Genomic DNA, 22,506 nt, shown 5'->3' with positions numbered 1-22,506 from the left:
TATGCAATAGTTTAATATAATAAAAATATACTGCCAACTTTTCCATACATCATTTTGTGTAAACATTTTATAATTTATTCTTACATCATTTGGGTAAAAATAACACTTGGGTAAGATGACCAATTCTCTATGACTATTATAGTTAGCTACCCCACTAATGTTTTCAGGTTCTTTATTCTAAGAAGCAGAGATAGAGGTACAGTGTGAAAGCAAAAGGCTGGTACTAGCTAAACTTCAGCTTATTTTTTCCATCTATATTCTTGTCCTAAAGGAATTTAGACAGGAAGCTGTCAAGCTCTTCGTGTAAACAAGGAGAGAGGATACAGAAGGAAAGGAGAAATGTAGCATCTACAACACTCCCTACACTCCCTAGGTAGTAGATAAGTTAATATGTTGCTATATATATCTTGCCCTCTCTTGCACTTGTCTTTTTCCCCTCCCCCAACCCATTTCAGCATTAGGAATCTGGAGGAAAGCTAGAACAGAATGGAATAAATAATTTGGCCGGTTTTCACTCTAGTAATATTGCCAACTTATGACAATAAGACAAAGCAAACTTTGTGGCCCTTAGTCAGTATGCCAGAAAACTTAGACATAGCTACTTTTATATAGTTATTGAATTTGACTCTGACTCAAAACAAAAACTATATTATCTCTTGCTATTAGACTGCTTCCTCAACAGACTGTATCTGAGGACAGACAAACTTGCTGAAACATACCTTGTTGTGCTTTTTCTACATTATAATTGGCATCTTGGAGTAGCTTGGCAATCACAGATTCAATATCTTCACCTACATATCCAGCCTGAGTCAAAGTGGTACAGTCACAGATAGCAAAAGGGACATCAAGGCATTTAGCTAGAGTTTGTGCCAGAAGAGTTTTACCTATAAATATAAACAGTAACAATGGGCCTTAGGTTTTCTTCTTAAGAGTGAGAATCCCCCAGTCATAAGACACAGGTTACAGAGTCATTTATATTCTATTTTCTTAAATGAGTGGCAAATTTTTAAGTAAGTTTTTTACCTGACCCAGTTGGTCCAAGCAGCAAAATATTACTCTTTTCAAGTTTGATGTCATCGTGGGAAGAATCCAATACTTCACCTCCTCGTTTTTCCTGAGGTATTTGTTGATTTACCTGTTGCTGCACTGATGCTCCTAAAGCATTCCCATGTGGACTAATTCCAGCAATCTGAAGCAACTCTGAAAAAATGCCAAAGGTATTAGAGCTTCATTTGCTTTCACTTGAAAAAATGCCCAAACCTTACATCTGAAACCAATTACTTATTTAGAAAAAAATAATATTCTGACATTTTTTTGTCTTACCTAAAAGGGAAGGAAGCCTCAAATTATCTAATGACAAATGTGTAATACATGATGATTATTCATAGAACCTCAAGCAAAGGAAAGTATTCTTTTTACCTTCCTTATTTATATAAACTTGTATGAAGAATATCCTTTAACTGAAAAGAAGGCAGTATAACAGAAGAACAGTGTCAGGAGTCAGAAAGCTTCAGAAATTTGGTCCTTTCTTTGCCTCTGAAGAACTATATGATCCTGAGGTATATCATCACACACACTTTGTTTCTGTGCCCTAATCTATAAAATGGCTAACACCTTCCCTATCAATGTTAAACACATAACTGGAGGTTTAAGAACAAAATGCAATTGATTTGGAGGCACTCTGAAAGACAAAGGTATATGTACATATATTTGTACAAATGAAAAGAAACAGTGCTGTAGAGAAAGGGTAAAACACTGAACTGAGGAATAGAAAGCTTGGGTTCTAGTCTCAGCTCTATCACAGGAACACAGCAAGTCACTTGGCTTTACTGAGCCTGCTTCCTTAGGGAATTACTCTACAATCTCTCCCACACTTAAAAATGATGCTGTGAGTCTACCAGAGAAACCAAGCATGGTAAGACTCATTATCCCTGGCCCTACCTGAATTTCTGATTTTACAGGATCTCAATTGGATCACTGCATTTCCTTTAGCAGACATACAAAAATTACACGGGAATTATAGTGCTGCTGAACTAAGACTTTATCAGCTGGATCCCTTTTAAAAAAAATCTTATTCTCACCCTCTCAGCTGAAGGAAAGAATCCCAATACTTTTTTGAACTAGCTAGATTTGTAAATATCCACATTGCTCCTGGCTCTCAGCATTTAAGGTACCTGGGCTCATATCATATGTCTATATTTTCTAGATTTAGTTGTAGCTTGTTTTTAAGAATATCAGTATTTTCCAATGCTTTATTATTTTAAGCAAACCAACAGACAGATGTTCAGCAAACATACTACTTAAATCCTGTTCCATCTGGCTGTCATTTTCAAACTATCTTTGCGTCACATCCTTTGGTAAAGGGTTATTCTCTTCACCAAATAATAGGCATTAAATAAATATTTGAATTTAATTAAACTGTACCATTTGAGGGTTAATGGTCAGTGAATAATTCACAATGTTATGCCTCACTGCAATTCACATCAGGTTAAAAAAAAGGCAGTCTTCAGTTAGCTAGCTGTCCCCTACCAAACAAAACCAAAAACTTTTTTTTTATTTCAGCAAAATCTAGTTAGGAATTGTGACAGCATAAGGAGGTGCTTGGCTGAAGAACAGGTCTGCCCAGTGGGGAAAAGATGATTTAGGTAACTTGAACAAAATTATAAGAAGCATTTTACCTACAGTGGAATCACATGACATATATTCAACTTTAAGTTTTTTAAAAAAGAGGAATCATTTAAATAGTACAGAACAAATGATGCTTGTCATTACATTTATGAAAATATGCCCCAGGGTAAACTTGAGAAAACACTCCTGTTCTTTAAGTCTCTGTGCACATCTCGTATTGCCTAAGCAGCCCTTAACAATGAGGACTATTGAGTAAGCAGGCTAGAATAGTTAGTTGTATGGAGCAATAGGGTATAACATAGCCCTCATACGCAAGCCAACTAGTTCACCTGGTATTTAACATCAGAAAAATTTGTGTTCCAATGATGAGAGCAAGAAACTATCAGTCTTAAAATGTTAGAGACGCATGTTGATCTCTAACATCTGATTTCCAAAGAAATTTCCAAGAATATTTTAATTATATATGACTCTGGCCCAATGTCCTAACATTAGAACCTAATACCCCACCTAGGAGAAGACTAAATTATACAAATTCTACATAAGCTCTAAAAATATTAATTTCTAAGCCAATCAATATATGTAACTACAAATTATTTTGCTTACGTCCTTAAATACTATTACTTGTTAACATTTGTATTAAATCACTATGATACTTTACTAATTCATACTAGTTTCACCAGCCATCTGCCCAAAATTATGAATATATAATGACAGCATATTTTATTACATGTAATAAATTTTATGCCAGAGTTGCTGAACTCATTATGTTCTCATGGTTCATCCTGAATATACAGTATAATATTCTGATGTTCAAATATTAGATGTATAATATTGTTTGGTTCAAAGGCAAATGTAAACTTATCAAACTTTTAAGTGAAAAATGTTCACACTGGTTTATCTATTATTTTTTGTCTTTTGTGACAACATGAATCTTCTTATGGTAATGGAATAAGAATGAATCTTCTTATGGTAACTTTGGAACCTTCACCCTGTCTTTGTGTAGCAGCTATCTCCACCTCCAAAGAAATGGGTGCAAGACATCAGAATGGCCACTATCATTGGTTTATGAGGTCATTCCATACCCTCCATCAGACCCCCTGATGCTTTTAGGGGCAGTCTAGAGCTCTCAATAGTGAGCTGGAGGTTATGTATAATTTTGTAAGCCTACACTAAGTTTCATAAACACCAAAAAATAATGTAGCTTCTGGCAAAGAGTAGCTGAAAGATAATACACCTCCCTTAAAATCTGTCACTTACAGGCAGATCAACTTTTATTCCTTTTTTTTAAGGAAACAAAAAAAAGGATATAACATTCAAGGTACAAATTTTAAAAAATACAACTTCTGTTAATATGCAGATATAGATTTATAGGGGAAAACTACATATAATACTTATTTCTTTATGTTATAAGAAATATCACAATAGAAAAGATAAAATCAAATATCTAAAACAACCCAACATCTATTAACTACACAAATTAGCTATAAAACTGTTTCAAAGTTATATATGCCATGTATAACAAACAGGTTTAGATAATATACGATGCCTTTCTTAGTAATACACATAACAAGCACAGATCTATCACTAGTGCTGACAAACTCCACTGAGGTAAATCTAAAAAGGAAGAATGATTACAGAGGAGGACCTGAAGAGAGGTCACTTACTTGTAAATCTGTACTCATCCTCCCGTCTTCTTATTTCTAACTCTAAGAAAGAGGATGAAAATGGCAACATGAAAATATTATATATTTGCTTAATTTAGGGGAACAAACAAGGAGTATTCCACTTCTTGCCCTCTTCCAAATATAAAGAATATGTTCATTAATGTTTTTTCAGCTTTCTATAAATTATGAAAGAATTTATATGCTACCTCTTTTCTGTATTAAAAAAAAAAAAACCCAAACATGCTTAATGATGGCTGTATAGTTGCTAATATTCACATTTATCAAATACAAAGTTGTTATCTATTTTAAGAAAAGAAATGTAGTAATTTAGGTCTTCAATAAGAATTTAAATCCCTCATTATAAAGACCATATAACCATTTGCTTTTCCAGCACCTAGAAGAGTTTAACTATTAATTTGTTGACTGAAGGAATCAGAAAAAATTATTTTGCTCCATGACCAAACAACAATATTTGGACCTTATAAATCATAAAGGTTCCAGGTCCTTCATCAGTTAGTATGATTTATACTTTCTAAAAAAGTAATTGATCCTACTATGTAAATATTTTACAGTAAGTTCAAACAGTGAACAAGTGTCTTCATTAAGGCAATAAATTATATATTAGTACCTACTAAAAGTAATTTAATACTGAAAGTACTTAGCAAAACTCCATAAAATTATAACATAGCTAAAAGAATGTAAACAATAGATATCTGTAGAACAACTCCAAAATTACAGCTCCCTAGCCAAAAAAAAAGAAACCCTTATTTACATTTTACTGTATTCATAGTTTTTTAAATAAAATCATTCTGTTAATATAACATATACATTGTCCATAGTAAGTTGACATTACACAGTATATTGGTACATTAGAATCGATCATTAATAGGAATTATACTTTGAATCACTTACAAATTTGCCCTGAACCTTGCACTGTGTATTGGAGGCCAAAACGGAAAGAGTGCTGAATATGTTCTGTAAGAGGTATCATTTCCATATATCTCTGACTTAGGAAAATTAAATTCTGTGTCCTGAACCCAAAAGAGAAGAACTCAAGAGTTGTATACAGAACACTGCAAGGATCTAGTCAACAAGAACTACCTGTGGTGAAGTCTACAACTCAAAAATGATGTCTCAATTTGTACCCAAGAACCTAAGCACATATACCTGAAAATAAAGTTTTAAGAAATAATACTTAACAAGTTAACAGACTCTGATATTTTCTACTCACACTTATTAACTCTCTTTTTTAAATGCTGGAAATGAACTGGAATGATTTCATGAACCACTAACGGGAAGCAACCTGTATTTTGAAAAATGCCGTACTGTACTAAAAGTATTTTAAGACAAAAGCAAAGAGTTGCAAATAAGGATTACCTCTAAGCACAGTAATCTCTATTTTGGTCAATTATCAAAACACTAACCTCTAGGTGTTAATGATGTCTGCTTCTCAACTTCTGCCTGCTGTCTCAGATTAGCTGGGATATTATTATATATTCTCTTGTAATGATTGTATACAGCAACTGAAAGCACCTTCTTGGCAAACGATTGGCCAACAACGTACTTGTCGAGGTAGTTATAAATCTGAAAAATGATTAGGAATGAACAATTTACTGTGAGTCATCACAATATACACACATTAGAATTAAATACCAAGCACTTTTTGGCTGCACCACACGCACAAAGAACTTTTCCTACCACGGATGGAACCTGTGTCCCTGCGGTGGAAGTGTGGAGTTAACCATGCTGAACTCACTTGCTTACAGTTTTAAATTTGAACAAAGACTTTCATTCAAAACAAAATGCCAAGGGCATGATACATTATGCAGCAATAATTTCAGAGGCCCCATACCTTAAAGATACAACACACCATTCATTTGTTCTCTAACTTAACAAAGTATTCCTATACTTTTCCAGTGCTATGCCAGTTTCTGTTCTATAAACAATGCCAATGATCCTAATTTTTGAAAGTTAATATTAAAGTCAATTATAATACCTATACTTGCTACCATGGGTCTAAAGCTGTTATCATTAATGAAATCAATTAAAAAAAATTTTACACCTCTTTCAATCATATGAATGATATTCTTCACAAAGATTATAAAACTAATTTTTTCAAAATAAGCATTCAGTTCAGTTCAGCCGCTCAGCCATGTCCAACTCTTTGCAACCCCATGGACTACAGCACACCAGGCTTCCCTGTCCATCACCAACTCCCGGAGCTTGCTCAAACTCATGTCCATTGAGTGGGTGATGCCATCCAATCATCTCATCTCATCCTCTGTCGTCCCCTTCTCCTCCTACCCTCAATCTTTCCCAGCATCAGGGACTTTTCCAATGAGCCAGTTCTTCAGCTTCAGCATCAGTCCTTCCAATGAATATTCAGGACTGATTTCCCTTAAGATTGACTGGTTGGATCTCCTTGCAGTCCAAGCGACTCTCAAGAGTCTTCTCCAACACCACAGTTCAAAAGCATCAATTCCTTGTCCTCAGCTTTCTTTATAGTCCAACTCTCACATCCATACATGACTACTGGAAAAACCACAGCTCTGACTGGACAGGCTTTTGTCGGCAAAGTAATTCTCTGCTTTTTAATATGCTGTCTAGGTTGCTCATAGCTTTTCTTGCAAGGAGCAAGCATCTTTCAATTTCATGGCTGCAGTCACCATTTGCAGTGATTTGGGAGCCCAAGAAAATAAAGTCTGTCACTGTTTCCATTGTTTCTCCATCTACTTGCCATGAAGTGATGGGACCAGATGCCATGATCTTAGTTTTCTGAATGTTGTATTTTAAGCCAGCTTTTTCACTCTCCTCTTTCACTTTCATCAAGAGGCTCTTTAGTTCTTCTTCACTTTCTGCCATAAGGGTGGTATCATCTGCATATCTGAGGTTATTGATATTTCTCCCGCAATCTTGATTCCAGCTTTTGTTTCATCCAGCTTGGCATTTCACATGATGTACTCTGCATATAAGTTAAATAAGCAGGGTGACAATATTCAGCCGTGATGTACTCCTTTCCCAATTTGGAACCAGTCTGTTGTTCCATGTCCAGTTCTAACTGTTGCTTCTTGACCAGCATACCGATTTCTCAGGAGGCAGGTAAGGTGGTCTGGTATTCCTATCTCTTTAAAACTTTTTAAGAATAAAATAGACATTATATACTCAAAAATCATTATACCACCTGTATCAATGTGCTTTAATACTCACAAACATTTAGCTTTTTCTCAGATATTAACTTTAAAGCTATGCATTTTTCTAAATGGCAATCTAAAACTCTTATTCTTGGTAGAAACTAAAGCTCTATATGAAATTTGGTTATTTCCAATGGCTTAGCACCTAGGGTAAATTCTTTCAGCTTTTAGTTAACAGAAGTTAACTGCTAATATTCACCAACTCCTGAAAAGAGTTATTTTCTAGAACTTTATTCTCTAGAACTCCAACTCAGATTCTGAAGTCTATACAAATTAGTGAGGAACATAAAGCTTAACACCTGTAGTTTCCATTACTTTATTTATTTTTACATAACAAATTGTATAATGGTTGACCATATATATGTTGTTATGGTTTTTAAAAATCATCATTCTTCATGAATTACACCCACGATTTAGCACATTTGCAGAAACAAATGCACTGGTATCTAAACAGTCAAAGAAAGCAGAGGGTGAGAAATAACAAGTGTGCAAACACCACCTGAGACACGGCCAGAGATAATAACACAGCCCAGAAGCAGGGCTCCTCCTTCTCAGAAAGAACACGCCAAGTACCAGTGAAGCTGGTGGTATACTCTGCTGTGTCTCACATGGCTAAATCACAATCCACCTGAGGCTTCAAGAAAGAGCTGACACCACAAAAGTCACAGTGTTATACAGAAGTGCCCTGGCACACTGGTCATGAAAAAATACTTGCTTCTATTGTTAGCCTGAGGCTGTTTTACCTCTAATAAAGTAGATTAATTTAAGAGGGAAAAACTGCAGGCTGCTGTTATTTAGGGATCCAAACTAACAAAAACAAATCCCCAGCTGTTCTATTTTAAGGATATCATTTTAGATTAACTTAGTATTAACACTAATAACCATCAGCTGTATTTCATTGCTATGAACACAGTAATCATGATATGGGAAAACAGCAGTGGACCCCATACCTAAATTTCAAGTATCAAATATCAGTAACAATTCAGCCAGACACAGGCTATATTATAAAGAACTTACAAAACTTGTTTAGATACTAGTATTAAGATTCAATATAAACTGGAGAGAGGGGAAGCATTGAAATGTTTTCAAGATAAAATGTTTATAACACTGAGCGAGGACTTATACCTTCTTGGGGGGAGGAGGCGGTTTCTGTTGGAATGCCAATTTTACAGCTTCTGCTGCTGATTCAGGTTCTTTAATTATGCTTTTCTTTGAGTCTGCTTCTGATAACACAACAAAAAAATGATGACATTTTTCACACTTCACAAAGCGGGTGGATGCTGTAAAAGGACACAGAAAAATAACTCAAATACTATTTAACTTTAAAGACTCATTGAAAATTGAAACCTACGTACTTGACGAAAATCTTGTAGTTCACTCCACTAGCCACAACAGCCAGCCTAATTTGTACTTAAAATAGATGATAAATATGAGTTCAGTAAACTACATTCTATTCATTTCAGCTAGGTGTGACAGATTTTATCTAGAGAAAAGATTGATTGAAATTCTTTCAACTTCTCCATTCACTAAAGTTTTGGATTTTTCTTTTGGGGGTGGGGTGGGGTGCACTGCACAGTTCCCGAGATCTTAGTTCCCCAAAGGACTGAACCCGGACCCCTGGCAGTGAAAGTGGGGTGTCATCTAACCATTACCAGGGAATTCGCCCTCAAGTTAATTTTAAAAACTACCACTATATTAAGTAATTATTTTATTCAAATATGAGAATGAATAAACTGTGGGAAAAAAGTAAAGTACAAATAAATTAATCTGTAATAAAATTAACATTTTACTACAAAAAAATTACAAACACACAAAAGTTGAAAGATAAAAATCCATTTTAATCCCTAAAAAATGTAAAATATATATATACTTAAGGTTCTTTTCAAACCTGTGAGCATTTCTAAGACCTTGACTTGGTAAATATATAAAATTATTTTATACCTTTCTTATTATCTTTATTCCACTAATTCCTATTTCTTTGACCTAAAAACCACTAAGAAACTGGGACTTCCCTGGTGGTCCAGGGGCTAAGAATCTGCCTTGCAATGCAGGGGACACAGGCTCAATCCCTGGTCAGGGAAGTAAAATCCCACAGTCATGGAGAAACTAAGCCCATGCACCACAACCGGAGAGTCCGTGAACAATGCAAGATCCCATATGATGCAACACAGATCCCATATGCTGCAACTAAGACCCAACACAGTCAAATAAATAAATATTAAAAAAAAAAAAAAACAACCTAAGAAACTAACAAAATATAATCATACAGCTTTTGGAAACAGCGCAGGGCAGTTAAAGTGAAGATGAAACGGGTTTCTCAATTCCAAGGCATCAGCTATAGGCATCTTGTGTTTAAAACAAAAGTGATTTCCTCTTTTCTCTCTTTTAGGATACAGGCACATATTCTTAATCTTCTCCAAGCCTAATTCCACTAATGGTAACCAAGAACCTCAGAAAGCAGCATGGTAGAGAATCCTATACAGACTATTAACAGATTCAGAGCAAAATATACACAGGAATTAGTTACATGTTGGTAGGTCTAGTAATATATTTTTGTGTTACGTTTGTGTAACCTAACTAAACAGGTAAAAAAGCAAAGAAAAATGATTTTTAAAACTATGGGAATCTCTGCCTTTGGGACTATTGTAACCACCTATCCACAGATTACAAAAAACTGCACTGACTGGCAAGCACACCTCAATCTTCACAAAATAATAGAAGTTTAAAAAAAAATAGACAAGTCCACATTTTAAAAATAAATTTAATTATTAATTCAACCAATTTAATTATTACATATCTGCTCTTAAACAAAAAGACAATCAAAAATATACATTCTGGACAAATTCCAGCCACAAATTTTAAAGTAGATGAGGGATCACTTGTGTATTCCATTTATCAATCACCTAATAAGGCTTCCCTAAAGTAAAAGATCAAGCTATTTCAAGTACTTTTGATTAACACAAGTCAAAATTCATTATCACCAATTCCCATCAATGGAAAAGACAGTGGCTTTATGTTATGACCAGGCACCAGTTTATAATTGTTACTGATGGTAGTAAACAGGGCAAGGATTAAAGGGCAGTGAAGCCTCTAATCTAGTTCAGGCTGTGTCACGGGAAAATCTGGCCTGAGAACACAAGAACAAAATATTTCTCTGAAGAAATTAGGTCAAAGGGAAAGAAAAAAGCGACAAAAACATTCCTCTTTGCTTATTCCTCATTCCTCTTTGAAGGGTTGCTCAAATTCTACCTGAATATTTGCAGTACTGTTTCACATTGAAACACGTTCAACATATATCCAGGTTCAACTTATCAAAACGCTATTTCAGAAAAACAAGTAAACAAACATTGCAATGCATATTTTTTATTCCTAAAAACAAGGGGCAAAATCTGATTTTGTTAAATTTTCAAGGGATAAATAAACCTCCTCCATTTAAAATGATTACTACAGGTATTCTATATTTCTTTACAAACAGAATACTGATGCCAATAAACATGCTTGTATAGTATATCAACAACAGAAGAAAGATTACCTTAGTAAAAACTTTTTCAGGATATTTGTTTAAATGAAAGTTCTTCATAATTCTGAAAAAGTTTCAGGGTCAAACATAAAATCTCCAAACCACTGCATAAAAGTTTATCCTCACTCTATGAGACACATAATTACAGTAAGCCTTCAAAAAGTATTATATACATAAAAATAAAAACTAAAAGCTCCATCCAAAAGCAAGGTAACATGCAGTATGATTCTGTTTAAATGAAATACAAAAACAGGCAAAACCAATCTCTTGTTAGCGACTGGGAAAGAACATGAGGGAGCCTTCTGTTGCTGCTGCTGCTGCTGGTAAGTCGCTTCAGTCGTGTCCGACTCTGTGCAACCCCATAGACGGCAGCCCACCAGGCTCCCCCGTCCCTGGGATTCTCCAGGCAAGAACACTGGAGTGGATTGCCATTTCCTTCTCCAATGCAGGAAAGTGAAAAGTGAAAGTGAAAAAAAAAAAAGAAAAAGAAAAAAAAGTGAAAGTGAAGTCACTCAGTCATATCCAACTCTTAGCGACCCCATGGACTACAGCCTACCAGGCCCCTCCATCCATGGGATTCTCCAGGCAAGAGTACTGGAGTGGGGTGCCATTGCCTTCTCCAGAGGGAGCCTTCTGGGGTGCTGCAAATACTGGTATGTATATCCATCATACTGTACATTCAGAATCCATGCATTTTCTTTCCTTTTCTGTATATAAATTATCCCTCAATTTCCCCCTTAAGTTAAATAAGAAAGAAATTTTTTAAAAATCCCAAGAAAAGCCCAAAATAAAAAACCCCATAACTAAAGGCTCTACCTTAAATAAAACTAGGGACACTATTCATAAAGTTATTTTTGAAAAGGGGAAAAAAAGGGCAAAGAAAAAATTAATATATATACTTATAATCAACAATCTTAGATATTATTTTAATTTCTGATGATTTTCTAAATACTCATAATGGGACTGACAGAAATGGTATTTTATTTCAACACAGTCAAGCAACAGTAATACCACTATAAGAAAACATAAAAATCACTATAAACATATTTGTGAGATGAAATATGTACAGGAAGATCAAAGAGCTAAGAACAGCTTTTACATTTAAAAAAATGACAATGAAAGTTAATGAAATTCAAATTTCAGTGTCATACACAAAACTTCATTGGAACACAGCCGATTTCACTCCTTTACACTCTATGGCTGCTTTCGCACAGTAACAACAAAAGAGAAAAGTCACAACAGAGACCATATGGCCCATAAAGTCTAAAATATTTACTATTCGGTCTTTATAGTAAAAGTTAACTGACTCCTATATAGCATTTAAAAATAAAGAACTACCCATAGGATAAGAAAAATATTTACAAATCACGAATCTAGATAAGGGTCCAGTATGCAGAATAAATAATTCTTCCACCTCAACAATAAACAGATAACCCCCACACACAAAAAAAAGAAAAAGAAAGAAAAAGATAACTCAAGCTAAAAATGGACAGAAACTTTAGTCTTCTCCAAAGAAGACATACAAATGGTCAATAAGCACATGAAAAGATATTTAACATCTAGTCATTAGGGAAATGTAGATCACAACCATGATGAGATATTAATCCCACTTTCTATTCCTATGATGGCTATAATTTAAAAAAAGACACAAATGTTGAGGATGTAAAGAAATTAGAACCCGTATACCTACCTTGTTAGTGGGGCTGTAAATGGTACAACATCTATGTGCTGTACTATGCTTAGTTGCTCAGTCGTGTCCAACTCTTTGTGACCACACAGACTGTAGCCCATCAGGCTCCTCTGTCCATGGAGGTTCTCCAGGTAAGAATACTGGAGCAGGTTGCCATTCCCTTCTCCAGGGGATCTTCTCAACACAGGGATAAAACCCGCATCTCCCACGTTCCAAGCCGATTCTTTTCCATCTGAACGACCAGGGAAGCCCAAGAATACAGGAGTGGGTAGCCTATCCCCTCCTCAGGGGATCTTCCTGACCCAGGAATAGAACTGGGGTCTCCCACATTGCAGGCAGATTCTTTACCAGCTGAGCTACCAGGGAAGCCCTTATACCTTGTTAGCAACATCTACAGCAGTCCCTTAAAAAGCTAAACAGTTACCACCTCACCAAGCCATTCCATTCCTAAGCATATAGCCTGCCTCTCGGGGCTCGTCTCAACACAGCTTAACCATTAAGAATTGTTTATCAATTAAAATTGCCGGGTGGCTCAGATGGTAAAGAATTTACCTGCAATGCAGGAGACCCAGGTTTGATCCCTGGGTCGGGATGATCCCCTGGAGAAGGGAATGCCAACTTACTCCAGTATTCTTACCTGGAGAATTTCATGGACAGAGAAGCCTAGTGGGCTACAGTCCACAGGGTCGCAAAGAGCTGGACACGACTAAGCGACTAACACACACAAGCAAAACAAATAAGCAAAGAGTTTTCTTAAATTATCTTATACCATAATAGTTCAAAGCATTACTAGTTCAGGAGATTTTTAGTATCTGGTGACTATAAGAGAGACTATTGTAAGTTCAGGAAAAAAATAATTCTGATGTATATAAGGTATAATGTATATATTTCTGTGCAATTAATGATTTACAGAAAAGGCAGGGAAAAAGAAGAACAGAAGAAGTAATACTTACACACGAAGGTCTCTACGTGTGTGCATAAGTCGCCACATTTAGGACAGCGAAGCTGGTTTCCACCTTTCCCAGAATTCCCAGAGCCTGATTTCTTACTGCTTCCCTCACTTGCTGATTTCTAATGTTTGTGCAAGAAAAGAAAAAGTGTCAATTATTACTTTCAGGCAACCACCATGTAACTTAAGTTTGTATTTAAATTTATGTTTATATTGTTTGTAATTAATCTTATAAAAAAAACCAGTTCTAGTAAAAACAATTACTGTTTCCCTTCTTTACATGGTATGATCCAGCATGTATAATAATTAGCTTTTTTTCAATGACAGTAAATACTAGAGAAAAAAATATCAATAAGCATTAGTAACTAAAAAACTTACTATGAAATTGAATTGAGAGTTATTACCATGACAAGTAGTGACTCAACTTTCTTAAATCTAACTTCTGTCGTCTCTTAAAAAAAAGGGGAGGGATAATTTCACCTACTTTAGAGGGGCATTGTTAGGATTAAGTGTGTATATGAAAACACCTAGCATTTTGTCTCATACATATTAATAACTCAAGTGTTAGCCAAATTTGCATGATAAAAAACATGATTATTCACTGACCTAATAAAGTTACCAATCACCTATTTCCTAGCTGCAGAGTTCAGTTCAGTTCACTCAGTCGTGTCCGACTCTTTGCGACCCCATGGACTGCAGCACTCCAGGCCTCCCTGTCCATCACCAACTCCCGGAGCTTACCCAAACTCATGTCCATTGAGTCGGTGATGCCATCCAACCATCTCATCCTCTGTTGTCCCCTTCTCCCCCTGCCTTCAATCTTGCCCAGCATCAGGGTCTTTTCAAATGAGCTACAGAGTAGCCCACCATTAAGTCATACAGATATCCAAGATTTTTAGGTAGAGGATGAAGTAAGGTTTATATTATCATGAGTTTTAAGAGCTGTGTAGAAGCAGAAAAGGATGGCTATTCTTAATCCAACCAACCATCAGACTGACTACATAAATTATTTAATGAAGCTTCTTTACTGTGTTGGGGTGTTAGAAATTTTAATTACTGCTTACCAATGAAATGCTTATCAAATAATGTTACGGTTCAGGCTGATACACAAAATAAAAATACATAAAATTCTTCACATCATTTTATATTTCCTACAGAAAACATGGGCTTCCCTGCTGACTCAGCAGTAAGGAATCTGCCTGCAATGCAGGAGACACAGGTTTGATCTCTGGGTAGGGCAGATCCCCTAGAGAAGAGAATGGCAACTCACTCCAGTATTCTTGCCTGGGAAATGCAGGACAGAGTCACCTAGTGGGCTACAGTCCATGGGGTCACAAAGAGTAGGATACAACTTAGCAACCAAACAATGAAAACATATAACCAATGAAATACAGAGTACTATTATATTTGTTTAAATGAGGGAACTCAAATATGTATATAAATGCCAATAAAGATTAAATACCTTATTTCCATCTCCAGAGCCATCTTTACTTATCCCATCTCTTGAGGCAAAGTATGCTGGTGTTTCTGTAAAAGCTCTAAAAGGAGCTCTTCGTAGAAGCTGAGTTTCAAAGGTCCCAAGCCTTCCTAAAACCGGTATATGAATACGACTACAAGAAATACCTGAAAATACAATGAAATTTGTTTAGTCTACACATCAAATATTAACACACCTTCAATAAATCCCCTGGAAACAAAAATCCCTAAAGCATTAAGGAAGTTGAAAAAGTTAGTTTTCACAGCAATAGTACAAACTGGTGACACCATCCTCAAAAACTGGCCAGACCTGTGCTTTGGAAGTGAGAAAAGACCAGAGACAACAATTAATGGCGCTTTCAAAGTGTGAAAGGGGAACAAGGGCATTTATGTTCTATATTGTTATATGTCTTATATCTACCAACAAGAACAAACAAAATGTAAATAAATAGGTGTCTGGATCTGTTCTATGGGATCATTGTTTGCTGACTCCTGCTTCTCTGCATATAAATACAAAATAAACTCCCAAATAAATTACAGTCATTGGCAAAAGAGCCATACTCCATATTGTGAGGCAGTATTTCCCAAGTTGGTCCTTAAAAGACTGCTCCCTACACAAGAAAATTGATAGTCATTAGTTAAACAAAATTCCACAGACCTCAATACCCTAGAGCTACTTAGAATCTTGCAAAAGCTAATAATGTACATTGGCCATGAAGCAAGTTTTCCAGACAGCTATTAGGAGGTGATTAAACTTTGGGGGTGAGGCCAGTGGTGGTGGTGGTGAACACTTAAACTTAAGAAACTGATTTTGCCTCCCTCACTTTATTCCCTGCACAATTCACAACTCAGGATTTAGTTTCTACACCTGTTAGGGCTTTTTTAAAGATATACACATGTATATGTTGTATTCAAATGCAAAAACTGGTTTAAAATTATGTAGTTAAAATAATTCCAAAACAACTGCTTAGTTATGTTAACTGTTTTATTAACAACTCTCTCCCATTTTCCAACTCCTTTTATACTGAATAACTTATCACCATGCCATCTCCAGTTCCACAAAGCACAAAAATGAACCCACCAAATTACTCAGCAACGATACAAAGAGGAAAAAAATTTTATTTCTATATAAATTCACAAAGAACACTAAAAAAGGATTATGACACCCCAGTCCCTAACCCCAAAAGTATAAAATTTTGCTTAACACTATTAAGCTTGAATATTGAGGAAAAAAAAATTTGATGCATTCCTTATAATTAACATTTTCAAGACATTTCAAATTTTCTCAAGTGTAACATTTCCATGTTTTGCAGTAAATTATGTTAGCCATTACTCTCATTGGTGATGCCATTGAGTCAGTGATGACTCACCGGACATGAGTTTGAGTAAACTCCAGGAGTTGGTGATGGACAGGGAGGTCTGGTATGCTGCAGTCCATTGGGTCGCAAATAATCAGACACGACTGAGTGACTGAACTGAACTGACTCTTGTTAAATACTGTTTATGAAATTTAAGCTAAACATTAATGTTTTTTCAAGGACATAGTATGATTTAAAGACTGCTGCTGCTGCTGCTAAGTCGCTCCAGTCGTGTCCGACTCAGTGCAACCCCATAGACAGCAGCCCACCAGGCTCCTCTGTCCCTGGGATTCTCCAGGCAAGAATACTGGAGTGGGTTGCCATTTCCTTCTCTAGTGCATGCATGCATGCTAAGTTGCATCAGTCGTGTCTGACTCTGCATGATCCTACAGACAGCAGCCCACCAGGCTCCTCCGTCCACAGGATTCTCTAGGCAAGAAGACTGCTGCTGCTGCTGCTAAGTCGCTTCAGTCGTGTCTGACTCTGTGCGACCCCATAGACGGCAGCCCACCAGGCTCCACCGTCCCTGGGATTCTCCAGGCAAGAACACTGGAGTGGGTTGCCATTTCCTTCTCCAATGCATGAAAGTGAAAAGTGAAAGTGAAGTCGCTCAGTCGTGTCTGACTCTTAGCGACCCCATGGACTGCAGCCTACCAGGCTCCTCCGTCCATGGGAGTTTCCAGGCAAGAGTGCTGGAGTGGAGTGCCACTGCCTTCTCCAGGCAAGAAGACTATGTCCCTCTAAAAACCAAGTTTAGACAAAGTTATGGGGGAGAGGGATAGATGAAATCAAGAATGCAGAAAGCTGAATGTACCTTGGGGCTGGATGATGGGTATCTGGGGGTTCAGTGTTCTATTTTGTGTGTGCTTGAGAACATCCGTTAAATGAAAGACAGCATAATACAATAATTTACTATAATCTATGCAACAAGTATAATTTTTAACTGAACTTTTATGATGTATTCACCAAGACAACTACAATTATAACAACCTTTATACTTGTACTTGGATGTTATATTTGTACTCAGATGTTTAGAACAATAGTTATACCTGAAGTTTCACATACAGTATATTATTTTCCACTTATATCTTTTAAAATAGCATTTAACAATGTACAGTATCTAATACTATTAGAAAATAAGCTGAAAGGAGGTTATCTTTGAGAATTTAAGAGAAATAAAAATGAACATGATTCTTTTAAAATCTACTTGAATAGAAAGAAAAATAAGTCCTTCACTTTAAATAACTAATGAAGTAACATATGAAACCAAACTACACAGTCACCACAGAAAATACAATTTAAAAAACATGTTCATATCATTTAGACTTCTAAATTTAAGAACTTCTTTGCTGGCCCTGATAGTATGATATTGAAGTGGTGTTTTAACATTCTATAATCTAAGGGCTACACCAACATGATGCTATAAATACTAAACCACTGGTTCCCAAACTTGGGCATGCATAAGAATCACCTGGAGGGCTTGTTAAACCACAGAGTGCGGGGATCTTCCCTAGTTCTGATTGAGAGAGTATGAGGTGGGACCCAAGAATGCATTTCTAACAAGTTCCCAGATGATGCCTATGCTGCTGGTTTGAGGACCACACTTTTTAAAACCACTGTACAAAACAATGTAAATGACCAGTCATTCACCAATCATATAACATCTTCACAGAAAGCACTGCAGCAAGCCAATCAGGAATTGTTAACCCTTTTTTTTTGTCCTCTGGCACGCTGATGAAGCTGATTCAGAACATTTTTAAATGTACAGAATAAAATATATAGGAACCCAATCATCCTGAAGTAGTTAATATATGTAGTAGTTAAAATATGAAGTAGTTAATATATGAAGTAGTTAAAATATGCTTCTTAACAAAATTAAACAAGATCTAACAGCTTTTAAAATAACCATGATTTCAAAGTAGTGGAAAGTGTAAACAATATTTTGGGCTATCAGGAGTGTAATGTGAAACGAACACATCTGTGATTTGGAATGGTGGCAATTCCACAGGTATTGCTAATACTACTACAGTTTCTTGCCTATATTTATAACTGAAGGAAATGCTACATTTCTCTCAGAGACTACTGAAAATAAAGTTCAAAGAACCTCTGAATTTTATCCCTGGGCCTTTTGGAAGCCTGTGAACCCAGGTGAAGAACATCTAAAAGCCAAACAAGGGGAAGTATTTATGTCAAGTATATTTCAAAAGACTACCTGGCAGTAATGACAGAAGACAGTTAAAAGTTAAACCACTTACAAACTTCTGTCATAAAGATAAAGTTTTGAGTTTCAGAGCAGCTGTTTTTTAAAAACTATATATTAGAATAAGGTATAAAAACTTTAGGGCTTTTAAGAACAGGAGAATATTTTATTCAATTTCTAAATACTTCCTATATTCAATCTTAAACTAAGCATTCTCCAAAATAACACCAATGATTCAGCTTAAAAGATAAACTGATCTTTAATTTGCATTTTAGAAACAGAGCGAAAGAATGAAAATTTAAAACTAGCTATTTGTAGTGACATATTTAAGTGTTTAACAACTTATGAAATGCCAAATCAAGTCGGATGCTCTCTTAAACACCTGACCCCTAACACAAATTGGAAACAAAATTCAACAAACACTCACGATGCTCACAATTTAGATACTGACTGCTTTTAATAATCTCAACTTTTTACTTTATGTCCAAGTTATTACTTCAGGAATTCTGAATACTTATTAATAGAATACTTACTAATAAAGAAAAATAACATGACTCCTATAATAGCTTTCCTCAAATTTAAAAATATTTGACAGGTTTTCACTAACGCTACTCATCTACTGGTCTGAAGGTGAAGATGCCCAAGAAAAGAGAAGTGATTAGGAAATAGTGTGTAATTCCGGAAATAAAGATGTTCTATCACTTATTCATTTTGTCTTATTTAATTTGTCTCGGATTTAATCACAAGATAGGGAGGGAACTAAAATCTAGCTAAAAACTATTAAGTTAGGCACATTTTGTAACTATCATGAGAATTATGGATGCCAACCAACAAGTTTGAGCATCTTCAAATCTTCATTTACCTTATGAGGTGACACCCTTTCAATGGACAAGAACAGAAAGCATCCAGAAATCAAGGGAGTTATACAGAATCACACAACTCTCACAGCCAAATTCAGACCAAGTATTGTCACTGAGGATTTTTTAAATGGAATCAAACATTTTTGAATGCACATACTTAGAATGCAAACTGACTGTTATATATGCAAGGTACATTTTAAACATACATACACCAATAATGAAAACACCAGCAATTTGAGCAAAAAAAATATTAAAATTTTTACTTTAATATACATTTCATATTCAAAGAGAACAGTGAAGAAAATATTAAATTGGATACATATAGCCCAACAGGAAAAGAAAACAGATCCAGTATCTAGTATGACAATTTATCAAGTAATTTTTCAAACTACCATTTAAAGTTTTTAAAGTATAACATGACAGATAAAGGAACAGAAACAGAGAACAGCACTGTACTTCAGAGGAGTTATGACATCTCCCCTTTTATTCTTAAATCACTGTACAATTTCCTGTAGAAGACTACATTGACGAGATTATTTAATTATGTTGCTGAAATTCTTAACTCTAATCGTAAGAATAACACACTAAAGTTCAATTCTAATTTTTCTTTCACTCTCTTCCTCTTTCCAGGAATTCTAAATAAAAATAACCTTCTTGGAGGTTTTTCAGGCTTTAAAAAAAAATTATCTTTATATTTTTGTAGACGTATGTATACAGTTTCTACCATGGAAAAGAAACATTTTATGTAATTAAGCCTTGGGAAAGTCTCAAATCCATGTGAAAACCATTTGATGTTTCATTGTCACATAAAAATATTAAATTCTATAATGATATTGGGTAATATCTCACATTTTAAGTTTAATTTACTCCTTTACAGTAAAAGCTATGGTTTGGTATTTCTAAAAAGCTCTAGTAAACTTGTATTAACTGAGAAACAAACAGATAATTCCTAAATAAGCTATTAATTTTTTACTTACCTAAGAACAGATTTAATTTTAATGAATTTTTATTGGAGTATAGTTGCTTTACTAAATTTAATTTTTAAAAGGAGCTGTTGTTTTGAAAAGAAAAATAAACTGCACACTTCCTACAATTCAGTTTTCAGGGACAATTGATAGAAATGAAGACTTTTGTCAAAAGGAGCCTTCCCTACCCAAGGAGAACACCCACATATTTCATACAGGCCCAGAAACAATATTATTCTTTGTCTAGTTCTCTAAACTTGAAGGTGAGGACTTATTCCCCCCTCCATCTCCAGCACCAAAACAGGGCCTGGCACGCAGGGGGCTGTCAACAAGTGTGTCTGATAAATGAATTCAACTATCTGTTACTTTCAAGTGTTTGCAACTCAAAATTCCTAGAATATGGATGTCTACTTGTTCAGGTTTAACAGTGTATGGGGACTAAATTCACTCCTTTATATTTACATACCATTTTAGGAAATGCTTCTGCCCACACAACCTCATTTAATCCCTGTGTGAAATAAACTGTCAGAAAATAAACATTTAGTAAACAGTAAGGATTTTACAATGATGCTAAATATTAGGAATAGGGGGCTTTCCCCCTCCGCCCCGAGATCACAAGCTGATAATGCAAAACAAAACGAATTTGCCTACAACTTAGTGATTAAAACAGGATCTAGCCTGTTGTCAGCTATTCATAGATTTAGGGAAGAGAAAAATGGTTTCCCTTCCGGAATCTCTTTGCTGGGGTACCATCCCTTCGCAGCTCCTGATAAACAGAAAGGAAAGGTAAACAAGCGCCACCCTTCAAAAACTATTTGCGACTGTCAAGTTAGGAAACCCGGCAAACGACTGCTGAGACACCCAAGTACTTAAAAACAACTGCTGAGATAATCGGCACTTCCTCAGACGCTTTCCCGCGGCCGCCTAGAAACAACAAGAGTCCGGTTTACGTCCCGGTGTGAGCGACCGCACAATGACTCTGACACCCCGGGCCTCGCGCGGCCAGCGCCCGGGACGGCCGGGTTGGCGCCCCGAGGCCCCAGGGGACCCCAACAGTGGCAGCCCTCCAGCCGCGCCCTTCGCGCGGCCCGCGACAGGCCCGAGGGGAACCCGGCCGGGCTCCGGAAAAGGAGCCGCAGTCAGAGCAGCCGGCAGTCCCCGGAGGAGCTCTGAGTGGGGTCTGGGGACACTTTTTAACAAACGGAGCAATTTGTCCTCCGCTTTCAGGGTTTCCGCGAAACGCCCACATTCTAGCCCCAAAGGCGTGAAAGCCAGCGGGTTGGGGAACACAAGGGGTTCACCTCAAATGTGAGAAACAGCTGCTCCAGAGGTTGGCAGAGTCCCATGCCACGGAAGGGGTTGGGGGGGACGGTGCCAGGAGAAGCACCGAGTGGTGGGGGCGGTCTCTTGCCCTCCCCGGAGTCTCCACCGCCCGCCAGGACACTCCTGGATCAAGGGCTCAGGTGAGGGACTACTTCGTTACCTCTTTGAGCGGAGACGAGCGATGAGCTAAAGATTCGCGCGGCCGCCGCTCCGCAAGTACAAGCTCCGCAGCCCGACATCTCCGCGGGGCCTAGGCCAGGGCTTAGCCCCCAGCGGCCCTCTGGGTCTCAGCGGCCGACTCTTACTCGCAAAGTTCGCTCCCTTAGCTTCGGAATCTCTTGCCCGCTCTAAGCCCAATGCAGCGTTGACCAGCCTGGCACCAGAACCTCCGCTCTCGTCGTGCCCCACTGCCGTCTACTCAATAGACACCTAACCCCCCCCACCCTCCCCCTCCTCCTTCCCCCGCACCACCCCCTCCCCGCCCACCGGGCCCTGGGAGCGTGCGCGCGCCTGCGTCCTAGGTCTCGGGAGGGGCGTGGGCACGCGCCGCGCGTGCGTGCGTGAGACATCGATGTACGGCGAGGGGAAGGGGGCGGTGACTTGGGCTCCAATGAGCAGGCTCCTACGGCAGACGGCCGACCCGAACCGGGGAACTACAAGTCCCGACAAACGATTCTTCCGG

The 22,506-nt window shown here is 37.0% G+C and overlaps 1 protein-coding gene across 2 annotated transcripts in view; it reads right to left on the bottom strand.

Annotated features, from left to right (window-relative positions):
* The window catches only part of CLPX (caseinolytic mitochondrial matrix peptidase chaperone subunit X), a 37,029-nt gene extending 14,766 nt beyond the window's left edge, over window positions 1-22,263 (bottom strand). The window contains exons 1-8 of one of the 2 annotated variants that reach the window (XM_006050183.4): window positions 21,985-22,263; window positions 15,105-15,265; window positions 13,647-13,764; window positions 8,609-8,763; window positions 5,717-5,876; window positions 4,293-4,334; window positions 1,024-1,200; window positions 720-884 (exon numbers count right to left, since the gene is read on the bottom strand). In XM_006050183.4, the coding sequence (XP_006050245.1) occupies window positions 720-884; window positions 1,024-1,200; window positions 4,293-4,334; window positions 5,717-5,876; window positions 8,609-8,763; window positions 13,647-13,764; window positions 15,105-15,265; window positions 21,985-22,063 (1,057 nt within the window). In that variant the 5' untranslated portion in view covers window positions 22,064-22,263. The remainder of the gene's footprint in view (window positions 1-719; window positions 885-1,023; window positions 1,201-4,292; window positions 4,335-5,716; window positions 5,877-8,608; window positions 8,764-13,646; window positions 13,765-15,104; window positions 15,266-21,984) is intronic. The other variant, XM_006050184.4, reaches the window with a different exon arrangement.
* Window positions 22,264-22,506: the final 243 nt, after the last annotated feature.

This window comes from Bubalus bubalis, chromosome 11 (genome assembly GCF_019923935.1).
Source record: "Bubalus bubalis isolate 160015118507 breed Murrah chromosome 11, NDDB_SH_1, whole genome shotgun sequence".
Classification (NCBI taxonomy): domain Eukaryota; kingdom Metazoa; phylum Chordata; class Mammalia; order Artiodactyla; family Bovidae; genus Bubalus; species Bubalus bubalis.
This window is presented reverse-complemented; position numbering and strand designations above follow the sequence as displayed.